Consider the following 15,087-nt stretch of genomic DNA (forward strand, 5'->3'; position numbering starts at 1 on the left):
CAAATAACCATACTTTCCTTTAAAATAAGCTCAACTGCAGTCATTTATTTTGCTCAGTTATATTATTACACAATGCAGATCAGATAAAGAAATTGGAGCACCCATATTAATGACCAGCTCTTGTACAACTGCCCATGTAAATATTTAAAAAGTAACCGGGAACTAAAATACTTCTATTCACAAGCCTACAAAGTATCACACTAGGAATACTGATATTAATCTGATATAATCATTTTAGATCTTTTAAACTATGTTAATAACACCTTTAATTTCAAAGTCATAATTCTCCACCTGTTTAACAAATATTCTTCTCCCATAAAAAAGAAAATAAACAATCCATATTTTTATGCCTGATATCTGATCCAGTGATTTTTGACCAATATTGGACTGATATTAGTTAAATATCATCGCTGTCCTTTAGTACACGACAATGCTACAGTTTGTGAAATAAGAATTATAAAGGAGTTGGGCTTTTATTTTAGTTACAACGTTTTTTTCTTTCATGTCACATGTTAATGATGATGAAAAGAAGTTTTCTTCCGGAGTGGAGGATGCCTGTAATGCGTGTGCTACGTGCTGTGCGCATTTTCCTCCTTCCACACATCTTCGGCGTTCAGCAAGTGGGCGGGGTTTCTCGAGTAGGGACAAGTATTGGGCATTAATGAGAGAGACACGAGAGACAAATAAAGCGTCGGACTTTCCCGGTTTGTAAAACAAACGCACTTTGAGTGAGATCGTATGTGCACGGGGGGCGGAGTCAGACTCTGGAGAAGGGGGAAGTGTCAGTGTGGGTGTGGTGCGTTCAGGGTCCAGCCTGTTATCAACTAGGAAGTGTCACAGCACGTACATAATACTGTATTTCTCTTTTAGAAACGATTTTTACTATATTTATTCGCGTCGTTTGGTGGTTTTCGGAGTGACGGAGCAAAAATGGCCACGGTGGACTTGGAGAAGCTGAAAATGACCGGAGCCGGGAAAGCTTTAGCGGTTCTGACCAGCGGTGGAGATGCACAAGGTGACCTGAATATATTGCATTGTAGTGCATGGTGTAGCCTTCAGGTTCGTACAACTGCTCTGTGTACACAGTGAGAAATGGAATTGGTTTCCTGAGCGTTTCATCAAAATGCAGCTGTTCATACTGAACCCAGTCATTTGTGTGAATTTCACAACATGTGTGCTGTGTTTTCTGCTCTCTGTGTGGTTACATGTTAGTGTTTTTATGGTGTCTTTATCAGGTTAGGGCTGCGTAACTGATTTTAACTGATTCAGGTATGGCTCCATACCGCTATACTGTGCCTAGACTCATACTACAACATTCCTACTCACCTGTAGTAATAACCCACTTATGCCCACCCGTTTATCACGTAGCTATAAGCAGCTGTTAAACACACACACACACACACACACACACACACACACACACACACACACACACACACACACACACACACACACACACACACATACATACATATACATAGCTGTTGCTGCTTTTCTTATTTTTCACTTGGTCCATAAAAATGTATAAATATATAAATCTGAAAATAGTTGACAATTCATTAAGTTATTGATTAGTTATTGATTAATAATCGAATCATCGTTGCAGCCTTCATTTAAATTTAATGCAGTTGTAAACTAAAGCATTGCTCTGTATCATACTAGTACTATATTGTTTGGTATTAGATGCCAGTACTTCTTTAATGTGTTGTCATTCATCATAGCTGTTGCCTAACTATGTGTGCAAAGTGAAAACTGGCAGTTAGAGTCTCCACAGGTGACAGATGATACTTTTGCCCAACAACTGAATAATGAAGTCATGTCAACCCTAGTCTCTGGTGCAGCTACATGTGCGTGAAACAATAAATATGTTCTTTTTCAGGGATGAATGCCGCTGTCCGCGCTGTGGCACGAATGGGCATTTATGTGGGAGCGAAGGTTTATCTTGTTAACGAGGTAAACAAGCTGTTTATGTGTGTGTGTTTGTCGCCACAATAAATGCATGTATTCAGTTGGGCTGGGATTAGCTGTATGCATCTTTGTGTTTTTTCAGGGATACCAGGGCCTGGTGGATGGAGGAGAGAACATCAAACTGGCCCACTGGCACAGTGTGACCAACATCATCCAACTGGTACGTTGAAACATTGTCATGGTTTCCCAGAAGCAAGTCATGCTGGAAGCACATTAGTAGAACATTGTTAATTTAATATTTGTCGTATAAAATCCCTGATGTGCTTTGAACTATGTTGTTGTTGGTACTGTCATTGCCTGAAATCTCTCTCTCGATGGTTTTTAAATAACCTGTATTTTTTCATCCATCTCCTGTGATCTCTCCTTTACCTGCCTATCTTATACTGGTAATAACCGGGTAAGGACTCTTTCTGCATGTGCTATACGCATGTCAGACAGCAGTCTGCTCTGCATTATTCAAAAATAAAGTTAAAAGCAGTCCCACTGACATTGCATTTCATTGCTAATTAAGGATGAGCAGATACGATATTCAGTATCGGCCCAATACTGGTTGAAATCATTGGATGGGATATTGGATATCACGTAAATGCTTCATAGAGGGTTTATTACACCGTGTGAGCAAATTTACACTACAGTTTTGCCTTTCAGACCCATTCACTCACACATTCATACTGCTCATCTGCTTTTCTGTCACACAGCTTGGGGTTAACTGTCACCAGGCCACAGACTAGGCAGTAATGAATCAGCATAGTTATTTAAAATATGCAACAGAACTGATATCGGACTGATATCCATATGAATAGATGGTTATTTTAAGGAATGGACCATCGCCATTCCCATTGCAGTAGTCGGTGTGTCCTGTGATTTTCTTGTTTTCACTGATGTGTGTATTGTGATGTCACAAATGCACCAGAAACAAAATCAGTAAAAACGACAACACTGTGGTGTTCAGAAATAATGTTATGACAGTTTACTATTTTGTATCTTTTTACTTCGGTACCTCTATCAGAGAATCTTTCAGTTGATGCAACCGATGAAATAAATAATAATGAGTGTTGTCCCAAGCTTTGAAAAAGTAACCACCACAAACATTCATCGCTGCCTGGAACATGAATGCAGAACAAAGCATAGCAACTACAAACATGGTGCAAGAATGTGTGTCACTGTCAAAAATGAAGAACACAAATTTAGCTTGTTCTTTTGTTGTCATGTAATGCTGATCAAAGCCGAAGGCGATTAAAAACTCCATGTGCATTGCAGAATCATTTGACCTCAGAGAGAACGGTGTTTGGTATTGGATTTGTGTTAAAGGCCTGCTTTAATCATTTAATTATCTTGTGAGCGTGTCTGGTGTCCTGATAGATCCAGATTCTGTGGTCGCAGTTTAGGTCTGGTATCATTGTGTGTGTTTGTCAGTGACAGATCAGGCTACAATGTTCTGCCTGTCTTATTTGATAACATACAACGTGTTCTTTAGGGTGGGACCGTGATTGGTAGTGCGCGATGCAAGGTCTTCATGACTCGAGCGGGAAGACTTGCAGCAGCCTTCAACCTGGTGCAGAAAGGCATCACCAACCTGTGTGTTTGTGGTGGAGACGGCAGCCTCACCGGAGCCAACCTCTTCCGCAACGAGTGGAGCGGTTTGTTGGAGGAGCTTGTAGTGAAAGGTACTGTGCTTTTTTCCATGGATTAAAAAACAAACAAAACAAAAAACGCAATTTAATTCAAGTTTACATTTGTGTACAAGTAAACCGCTGTGTGCCTTTGTGCTATTTTAGGACGCATCACAGACGCCATGGCCAGGGAGCATGACCACTTGAACATTGTGGGTCTCGTGGGCTCCATTGACAACGACTTCTGTGGCACTGACATGACCATCGGGGCGGACTCTGCGCTACACCGCATCATGGAGATAGTTGATGCCATCATGACTACCGCACAGAGGTCAGACTAATTCATTTCAATTCATAGAAATCCTCATCCTGTATGTCAAACTTAATCCAAACAGTCTTAAATGTGAGGATTTGTGTCACACAGTATATGATATAAAACCTAATAAGATAAGATAAGATAGTCCTTTATTAGTCCCGCAGTGGGGAAATTTGCGGTCTGCAGAATATACACAGTATGCACATGGTATTTACAGTATAAGTTGTAATCTATGGGGATGGAATTGTTGTTTGGACAAAAGATGCTGTGTGGAGACGATAGTTTGGGATCAGACAAATGATCATGGGCACATTTTTTTGCTGTTTTATCAAAAAAGTTTTTGATTTGCAGATAAACAAATACTGGTAGAATGTGTTACTTGATGCTTAGGCTCATCTTAATTTTTATTATTACATACATCACTACAAATGTCTTCTTTTTTTAAGTAAAACAAAAGAAAAAAACAAAAAAATAACAATCATATTAAAATGCATAGGGAGTGAGACAAGAGGCTCATCTTAATTATAAAGATCTTTTATAAAGGAATGCGGAGTCCTCAATGCCAAGTAGTTTTGACAATCACCCAACTCCTCCATTCAAGTCTGTTAGGCATAGTTTGTCTGAGCTTGCACAGACTTGTATCTTAGCGTCGCTATACGCTGCTGCAGGCTGACAACGCTTTGAATGCTCTTGTACTTGCTGCAAAACTTTATAAGTTGTTTCACTCACTTTTGTCTCCGTCCTACAGCCACCAGCGCACTTTTGTTTTGGAAGTCATGGGCCGACACTGTGGGTGAGTGACACTCTGACCTGGTTTGGTGTAATTTATACACTGCCGCTCTAAATTGTTTGCTGTTACGTCAGGTATCTAGCCTTGGTATCAGCTTTGGCGTCTGGGGCAGACTGGCTCTTTATTCCAGAGGCTCCTCCTTATGAAGGCTGGGAGGACCAAATGTGTACCCGTCTGGAGAATGTAAGACATTAAAGCTAGACACCGACAAACATTTCTGCAATAGAGATTGAATTCAGTACTTAGAAGAAGCATCAGTTAATGCATCTGTGTCCCTTCAGAGCCGTGCAAAGGGGTCAAGACTCAACATTATAATCCTCGCAGAAGGAGCCATTGACAGACAAGGAAAACTCATCACAGCGACATATGTGAAAGATGTAAGTAAATAGAGTCATCCTGAAACTTGCTGTCACGTATTACAGACTCATTTTTTCTCTCTCGGCTCAACACACTGAAATGCTTTAATGTCTGTTTGCAGCTGGTGGTGACACGACTGGGTTATGACACCAGACTGACCGTACTCGGCCATGTTCAGCGAGGTGGAACTCCCTCAGCGTTTGATAGAATTCTGGTGAGTTTGAACATCATTGTGTATGTGGTGGGAATCTACGTACCTCCTGAGTACCTTCAGCATGAGTGAGTAGAGGCAATAGAGACAAAACAGAGTAAAGATGCATCTTAGACTCAGATTTTTTCTTTACCCTAATAGTTGATATTATTTATTATGTATGACATTTGAGCAAACTGTACAAATTGTGTTTTACAAACTGTAATACAACCGGAAAATCACGTCCTTATGGTTTAAATGGTTTATGCCAGCGTCTTTTGCCTCGGTTCAGTGCTTAAAACATTCTTCAAAGTTTGTATTAATTACTGAGCACATCGATCAAAAATGAAAATACGTTTTTTCAGCCACCACTCTCAGCACAGATAGGAAAATACCACAGATGTTGATAAGATTGGCCAAATGGGATCACTGACAGATTGTGTCTGTTTGTGTTGTTGATGAGTTGAGCTCATATTTGTCGTGTCACAGATCATTTGTCTGCCTAATCAACAACTGACTGTCTTTGACTTGTCCTTGTCCTATACTTGGACTGTGTTCACACCTGGTATCTGTCCTCATTCATACAGTAGGTCTTGCGTAAGCACAAAAGAAAGCCTACATCATTTTCTACACAAAGTTTGGGATTTATTAAAAACAAACCTTAGAGGAAACGTGTGGTTATAGCCACTGGCACCACATTAACACAGTGTGTTCACATGATATCTTTTTTCTCATGTTGATTCACTCAAGCTTTTCTCATTGTCACTCACTGTAACACACAAACATGCCAGCATCAGACAGTAAGTCCAGTTAAAAATAAAATGTTGTTCTTGCTAACAAACATGACATCAGTGTGTATTTGAGTAAAGAGAGGGGACGCCAGATCCGATCATATATTGCAACAGGAAACACATCCAGGATGCATTTTAATGCCAGGTGTGAGTAGTTGAATATAATGGGATCACTGAGGACAGATACCAGGTCTGAACAGGGCCTATAAAACCCTGTTGCTAATGTTGCTCTTCAAACACAATTGTGCTGCCATGCTGTTGCCTTCTGTCTCCATTGTGTAGTGGAAAAAAAAGCTCATCAGAACATCCATAGAATTGGACCGGAATTAATTTTCATTCTTCCACATATCACCCTAACTCTTAAAAAACCCTTTTTTCAGAGCACTAAACAGGGTGTGGAGGCAGTGGTTGCCTTATTAGAGGCCTCTCCTGACACCCCAGCCTGTGTCATTGGCCTGTCGGGTAACCATGCCGTCCGTCTTCCTCTAATGGAGTGTGTGGAGATGGTGAGTTTTTCTCTCTCCTCTCTTCTTTTGTTGTTTTCGTTGGACATGAGCCTAAAACAGCAGTGTGTTGCTGTATTTTTCAGACAAAGTTGGTGCAGAAGGCCATGAATGAGCAGAGGTTTGAAGAAGCTGTCAAACTGCGCGGAGGGTGAGAGCTCATGCTTATTCTTGTATATTAAATATTTATAGAATTTATATGAAATTATGCTGCATTGATGTAAGTCAACTGTTTTATCTGTTGTTTCGGTGAATAAACTTGGTGTTTCGTAGCCAATAAAAAAACAAGCTAAAAGCTAAACCCGATCGTGCTGTTGCAGGAGTTTTGAGAACAATTGGAACATCTACAAACTTCTTGCCTTCCAAAAACCTGCCCAGGTGAAGGTGAGTCTCTGACAACCATAAACAAATACCGCCATGCTCACACATACTACACGCTCCCAAATATATTGAACATAATGTGCTTATTTATATATGTGACTATTGTTTCCACAGAGCAATTTCTCTTTGGCTATCTTGAATGTGGGCGCTCCTGCTCCAGGGATGAACGCAGCGGTGAGATCGGCTGTAAGATTAGCGCTTGCCCATGGACACAAAGTCTATGGGGTCCAAGATGGATTTCAAGGACTTGCCAATGAAACAGTAAGTCATTTTTATCTTCTTCTATCTCATATCCGAGAGGAATCTGTTCTGTTCTGACCGCTGCCTTTGTACAGGTTTTTGAGATGGAATGGCACAAAGTGGCCGGATGGACAGGCCAAGGTGGCTCCCTGCTAGGAACCAAAAGGTTAGTGACATAACCCTTTGATTTCTATGAAAATAAATGGATTCACGATTCTTAGAGGCAATGTATCTAAAATATGTACAACAGTGAACTTTAGTATTTAAAACTGTAACTGAGAATGTGGGCTGCCACTCACAGAAAGTTGATAATATGCAGTTTACACAGAGGTGCAGTTATACACTACCGTTCAAAAGTTTTGGGTCACCTATACAATTTGTTTGTGTCTTCTTCAGGACCCTTCCAGACAAGAACATGGAGAAGATTGTGGCAACCATTGCCAAGTTTAACATATCAGCTCTGCTTGTAATTGGAGGCTTTGAGGTAAAGTATCAGTTAGTTGTTGAACAGTCACATGTCACTGTTCAAATAGGAGTGGTTTTCAGTGCTTTTGCTCGATGACGTTTAAAGGGCTACAAAGGTGTGCTGCAGCTGTATGAAGCTCAGAAACTCCATAAGGAGCTCTGCATCCCCATGTGTATGATCCCTGCCACCATCAGCAACAATGTGCCTGGACCTGACTTCAGCCTGGGAGCGGACACTGCAGTCAACGCTGCCATGGAGGTAACACTGAGCATCAAATTTGATGTTTTGGGAATAATATGGGCAAACACTTTAGGCAGGTAGTACTCTAGTAACCCTCTGTAATTTTGAATGCCATATCTGACAAAAGCTTTAGATCACACTGTATATAAAATGTTGTCAGTCTTTCATTTTAAGGGTGAGTAACCAAGTAAGTAGTAACAATTTATTCAGTAACCATCAGGGGGCGATACCACAGGTTGCAAAAAGAACTCCATTTGAATGTAAGTCTGTGTGTAAAAGAGTCTACTTCTCACTTAAATTACAATTTTTGGTATTTTCCAGTAGCACATGATGCCAATTTTGTAAACTATGTTCCCTTTTAGAGGCACATATAGTATGGGTTGACACTACCTGAATGACAATGTGTTCATTTACTCAGATTTATTACAAAACATACACTATGTGGTTGGAAAACTGTTGCTGTCCATTCTCTAACCTGGCGGCAGATACATTCTCATTTAATTACATTCATAAACAAACTCTACATCTCCACTTTGACCTCATTTCATGTCAATGTTTAGGGCTGTGACAAGATCAAGCAGTCTGCCAGTGGGACCAAGAGGAGAGTGTTTGTGGTGGAGACCATGGGTGGATACTGTGGCTATCTGGCAACCTCGACCGCCATGGCTGTGGGCGCTGATGCAGCCTACATCTTTGAGGACCCCTTCAATATCCACGACCTGAAGGTGAGACCAAACTAAAAGCCTGTGCTTTTCCTTCTCCTTTAACTGTAATATTTGCTGCTTTTAATTTAATTTATCTTATCCTTTGACAGACCAATGTGGAGCATTTAGCTGAAAAGATGAAGAAGGATGTCCAGCGTGGCCTAGTACTGAGGTATATAAGCTTTTTTTTAAATTACAATTATCTTTTAATCTGTGTTCCATCTGTGACTTTGCCATCATGTTGTCTAATGTAGTGAGTGAGAACAAATATTTTTCCATGGCAATGCATCAATATGGATTTCCTGCATTCCAGTGACAGAACAGAACAGACTAGAGGGACATTGCCACAATTAGGAATAAAATATATTAGACTCGGCACTGTATTGTACATGTAATATTGTTGAATGTAGTTTAACATTGCTCGATCCTTTTCTCTGTCACAACAGGAATGAGAAATGCCATGAAAACTACACCACAGACTTCATTCATAGGCTGTATACAGCTGAGGGGAAGGGCATCTTCGACTGCAGAGTCAATGTGTTGGGACACCTTCAGCAGGTGATGAACCTCTGTGTGATCGTACACTCTGACAAATCAAAGCTTAGCCGTTTACAAACAATATCAACATCATGTCAGTGACACTCCACTGTTAAGTACACTCTTAGAAATAAAAGTGCTAAGTAGAACCATTTAAGGTTCTTCAGCTTGTCCTCATAGGAGAACCCTTTTTGGGAAAGGGGTTTTAAAGGGTTCTCTTCTACATAGTGACCACATCTATAATTGGTTTGCTTTTGTACTTTAGGGAGGGGCACCTTCTCCTTTTGACAGGAACTATGGTACAAAGTTGGGTGTGAGGGCAATCCAGTGGATTTCAGACAAACTGAGGGAAAACTTCAAAGAAGGTACAGTTACTGTATAAAGTAGTAGTTTATGTGAGTAAATTGCTCAGGAGTCAAACCCCCAGTGATGTCATGAGTCCACCGTTTTCCCCACTAGGCCGAGTGTTCACCAGCTCACCAGACACAGCCTGTGTGCTCAGCCTCAAAAGGAAGGTCATCTCATTCATCCCTGTTGCTGAACTGAAGGATGTGACTGATTTCGAGTGAGCGAATTCAGAGTTTTTGTCAAATAACAATTTTCAATTTTATTCTCAACGATACGTTAATATACTGTGTGTCACTGGTTTTTAGGCACCGGATGCCCAAGGTCCAGTGGTGGTTCAATCTACGACCCATGCTCAAAATGTTGGCCAAGTACCAAACCAGCTTCTGTGAATACGTCCCAGGGGAGATTGAACATGTGACTCGACGCTCCATCAGCATCGATGCTGGCTTCTAAACTCTGTAGGTCTACTGTTTACTCTGCACTTTTTTAAACCTCCATCCTGCAGTTTATTTCACCTCTCAAGAGTTTTCAGTCTTATATCGTGTATATTCACAGGACTGAACACTTTTTCAGCATGTATTGATCTCAGCCTGTTGTCAGTACCATTGTGGCTAGAGTTGTACATAATATAAAAGTATACTTCTTCAGGTATACTTTTGTTGACTGGTGCTTGCAATACAGGTCTTTTTCTTTGTACTAAACAAGCCTTTGGAAAGTCAACTCACTGCCTTAAAAAGATAAAATATATGCAACTAAACTTAACAAAGATTGCAGAATGTAAACAAAACACATTGAGTGTGTAGTAAGTGAGACTTGGAAGTTTTTCTTGAAGATATTTCACCTATAAATGAACTTTTTGTGACCACAGGCATTCCATCCATCCATTTTCTACCACTTTATCCTCCACATGAGGTTCGCTGTGCCAATCTCAGCTGACGTAGGGCGATAGGACATTTCGCCAGTCCATCACAGGGCCACACATAGAGACAAACAACCATCCACTCACTGGTTGGACACAATTTAGAGTGTCCAATTAACCTAATCCCCATATTGCATGTTTTTGGACTGTGGGAGGAAACCGGAGAACCCGGAGTAAACCCACGCACACAGAGAAAACATGCAAACTCCATGCAGGGGACCAGGTCGCAAACCCGGGTCTTCTTGCTGCAAAGGCAAGAGTGCTAACCGCTACACCAACCGTGTGGCCCACAGACATTCCATGAAACGTTAACGCTCTGATGACCGTTGTTAACAACCCTGGAGCTCTCCAACAACAGTAATTGACTCTCAATGGCGGTTTCTATCGCACCTTGGAGCAGCCCAACGGCTGTCGTTTGAGCACAACGTTAGAGTGAGCACTGCCCACTTTTGACAGTGGCATATTTGCTGTGTTTCACCACAAACCTTCAGAACTGAAGAAGCCTCTTGGATGAGGTGAAACGTCTTCAAGAAAAACTTAATGGCCCTCTTTACACCTGCCTGTTTTGGATAACAATAACCTGGATAATGAGAATCTACATAGACATCATTTTTTTTACTACTAATACAAATTGATGTTAATTTTTTTCTTAATGTAGTTTGTATGGAGGTACGAAAGGATCCATCTTTTTTAGACACTGAAGGCATCTTTGTACTGCATACTGTATTTAATTTTTTATTTTTTTAAATCTATGGGATGATGTGGATCATCCTATTGGGAAATGTAAGCCACAGCTAGTAAAGTTCCAACAATCCACAAAGCTCCTGTGGAGGAGTGGAACAACATTCCACAGGCCAGCACTCACACTGCTGTGAACTCCAATGAGCAGAAGAAAATCTAAACTTCTGCTGTGCTGCCTTTCTGCCACTTTAACACTTCACATGCACTCTTTGCTATTCAAATTTATTCGACAAATGTTAATTGTTGTCATCGAAAAGTATTGGAAATTCTTTACTGTAAGTTATAATTTTGTGAAGTACCGAATTATGTATTTCAGATCTTTGTTCAGTAAATATTATATAAAGCAGATTATATTTGTTCTGTGGTTTGCTGCAATAAAATAAAACCCATAAATGACTCCTGGGACCAAAGAGGTGTTATTTTAATTTAATTAAAATATACACTTACACTGACTAACTCAACAGTAAATGTTGGAATCGGAAAAATTATTACCAATGAGCAGTTTATTACACTGTAAGATTAACTTTACAACTGCTGCTGTCACAAAAGGGAAGAATGCAAAGAAATATGGACTTGTGTATTATGTTGTTGCTAATAATACATCTGGTTTCTTCAATAAAATGTTATCCAACTATGAGGCTATGTGAAATGTGTTCAACATACTGATACAAAAAATAGGAACTTTTTAAGAGACTAAAACCCGAATAAACCGAAACCGGCAAATTTCACGTAAAGCAGGAACAGACGAATCGAGAACTGGTCTAAGAACAAAACAAACCATTTTAGGTTAATGTGTGACTAAACAAATGTCTCAAATGTTGAATGAAAATGGAAAATCTTCTTTATTTTGATCTTTGCTCGATGCCTGAGGACTCATGAAGTTGAAGGCAAACTGAAAGTCTTCTCCTTGTTCTGACTGGCCAAACAAAAACTCTGGGGCTGCAAAATCAGTTTCTTGCCGTTAATTCAAAATGGGCAACAGATGTCACATATAAACACATAAACAGGGAGATGTGTCTTCAAACTTACTACTTGAAGTCTTTGGTTCTGTTGCGTTCTGAAAAGACATCAACAACATTCTGTGTAATTGCAGTAATACGGAAAGAAAAAACTGTTCCAGTAACAAATGAAGTACCTTATCGTTGAAGAAAGAGTTGGTAAAAGTAAACGACGTGTCCTGCACACAAACAGAGTTTGCAAAATAAAATAAAGAAAACAATGGTTTCTTGAATATTGCTCGTTTTTTTTTACCTCAACTTGTGATGGGCCCATGTCAAACCCAAATCCAGAGAAGTACGGGGTGTTCGGTTCAGAGTTGACAGAGAACAGGGGAGCTGGAGATTTGGTCTCGGATGCTGCTGTGTGCGGGGACCTGGTCGGACTGTAACTGAAGTAAAAACACGAAAGACAACTTTTAATGGATGTGTAGACAGTGATTTCAATACAAGTTGGGTCAAACCCTTACGTGAATGAAAATGCAGGGGTGGAAGGTGCAGGGGTTGAAGGTACAGGGGCTGGTGAAAAATCAGCGTGTCCGTTGTCCTTCTCTCTTGAGGTTTGATCATCGTCTTCAACCTCCACTGCCTCCTCCATCTCTGACACATTACTCTGCTGTTCCTATATGCAGAAAACACCCTGGGTATAAAAGCTTTTCAAAATTACAGAAACTTGTAGTGAAGACACGAATAATGCTGTGTCATTATTTGATGTATATTTGAATTTGAGAGGAGTTTTTAGTGAGGGAGCATCATTTACTATAATGCAACTCAAAAGTATCTCCACCATCCCTTCCTGATAAACTGTACTGATACTGTATGTACTCCAAAAACGTCCTCATGATGAGTCAGCTGATTTTAACATGAAAAAGTGGAGATTATAAACTCATGAACCTCCATTACTTAACTGTGATTACAGCACAGCGTGGTAGATGATGATGATGTAGATTTTTTTGTAAACCAGGGAAAACTGACCACTGAAAGCCGCTCTTGGTATAATAGAAAAATAAAAATTACCAAGACTTTGTCCTGTAGTTCTGTTTCCTTTTCCTTCTCGTCAATATGCATCTCATTTGGCAAACTTCCCTCTGTAAAAATACATATTTTTTACTTATGTTTATATGTGACATAAACACAGCAAATTGTGTGAAGATGTTGGCATTTAAAAATCTAACTTTTTTTTTTAATTACCAGTCTGCTGTTCATGTGACCTTAACTCTCCGCTTCCTTCTTGTGGCTCAAGGCTGCAGGTGGTTGTGTCCTGGACCTGGTGTTCCATCTGAACATCTTCAGCACTCGCTTCTACAGATTCTGTAGTCTGCAAAAATCTCATCACGGTTAACAGATTGGCTACTTATGATATACAATGCTCTTTATGAATATACAGCTTCCCTTTTCAGTATATCAAACGGTGACTGCATTTTAAAATGTTATGGCACCTGTTTACCTGTGCTTGCTTGAGATGAAGACATTCGATGTTGATGGCAGAATCACTGTCCTCTATCTGAGGATCTGTTTTTTCTTGTGGCTCTTTTATGGGCAGTTCAACACAAACACTGTAAAGAAAAGTAGAATTACTAATTTTCTGCCACTTATCCTCCACATGAGGGTCACGGGGGTGTCGCTGTTGCCAATCCCAGCTGACATGGGAGGAAAGGCGGGGTACACCCTTGACAGGTTGCCAGTCCATCACAGAGCCAAACAGAATCACTCATATTATTTGTTTTTGTTGCATTCATTAAATTATACCTGTCCGGTAATTCCTCAGTGGAAACAGGAGTGGCGGCTAGACCTGGCCAAACAAAATAAAAACAAGACAACTGCATTAAGAAATTCAGTTCAGAGTTCAGCCTTAGCAGAGTAAGATGTAATGATCTTAAAGGGTCATTACCTCTGCCAAGGAGGTTACGTTTTTGTCCTCATCTGTTTGTTTGATTTATGTCTGTTTTTATGCAACATGGATCAAAAAAGTAATGATATTTTCTGGGCGATGATGATTATGACCCAAGGAAGAAAGTTTTCAATTCTGGTGGATAATCTCATCCTGACTGAGAAATTGTGGACATCTGAACCACCTTGGCAGAGGTTTGCACACTCTGAGAGCTTCCTCTATTTACCAGTGAGACGTTGGAGCTCTTTCTGTTTCATCGTAACTTGATCATCACAAGCTTTGATCCTACACTCTATCTCCTCATTTTCAGCCTGCAGCCCGAGCAGCTTTTGAGCCAGAGGGTTTTTGCAATAATGTTCTTTGTGTGACTGGAATATCTTCCTGTAGCCTGCAACCCTCTCTTCAAAGACTTCCCTTTGTGGGTATTGCAAAAATACAGCAGTTCACCTTGGTTAGGTTAGAGCACGCAAAGAGTGGGATGAACACATTCAAACACCAAAAGTAACTGAACCGACTTGTCCTCATTGAAGCTGGCTTTTCTTCGCTCAAGTTCTGCTTTCAGCATCTTCTCATACTGGAGGAGCCGGCTGTTTGTCGCCTTCATGCTACAGTGAAATGGATGACAAACAGTAAGATAGTTATGTTAAATGTACAATCCTAATGTGACACTATCACCCACCCACCAGTCATCATACTGTACCTTTTTGCAACATCTTTATTATGTTTCACAGAGCTCTGCTTCACCCTGATTGCCTCCTCAAGTTCTTTGATGTCTTTATTGAGGGTTTCAATGCGAGACCTGCACTCAGCAATGTCAGCTCTGCATACTATCAACACATTCATAAACAAGTGAGGGACAACATTGAACACATATATGATTATACCTAAAAGTGATAATAAGCCCTCTGCAATGTAATTTAATTGAGGATATTTTGTTGTTTCGCTGTCTCGTTTTTATGGTAATACCTTCAATTTGTTGATTGTATCCATTCTTCTTTTGAGAAAGCTCCCGAATTTGAAGACCTGTAAAAAACAAACAACAATTATCTTGTCTGTCTACTTTAATTAGCTTAGGCTGTCAGTAGCTAGCTTGCTGA

General features: G+C 40.2%; 1 protein-coding gene across 1 annotated transcript; it reads left to right on the top strand.

Moving 5' to 3' along the window:
- Positions 1-930: 930 nt before the first annotated feature.
- pfkla (phosphofructokinase, liver a) lies at positions 931-9,897 on the top strand (the record flags this gene model as incomplete). Its single annotated transcript, XM_083908917.1, has 22 exons — positions 931-1,015; positions 1,880-1,953; positions 2,051-2,128; positions 3,446-3,635; positions 3,747-3,912; positions 4,646-4,690; positions 4,762-4,870; positions 4,969-5,064; positions 5,166-5,258; positions 6,406-6,531; positions 6,615-6,679; positions 6,849-6,912; positions 7,024-7,170; positions 7,245-7,315; positions 7,546-7,633; positions 7,721-7,873; positions 8,416-8,580; positions 8,670-8,731; positions 9,006-9,117; positions 9,362-9,461; positions 9,556-9,661; positions 9,750-9,897. 22 exons carry the CDS (start codon positions 931-933, stop codon positions 9,895-9,897), a joined length of 2,343 nt encoding a protein of 780 aa, XP_083765043.1.
- Between the last annotated feature and the right edge of the window lie 5,190 nt (positions 9,898-15,087).

This window comes from Microchirus variegatus (assembly GCF_963457635.1).
Source record: "Microchirus variegatus genome assembly, chromosome: 22".
NCBI classification, from domain to species: Eukaryota; Metazoa; Chordata; class Actinopteri; order Pleuronectiformes; family Soleidae; genus Microchirus; species Microchirus variegatus.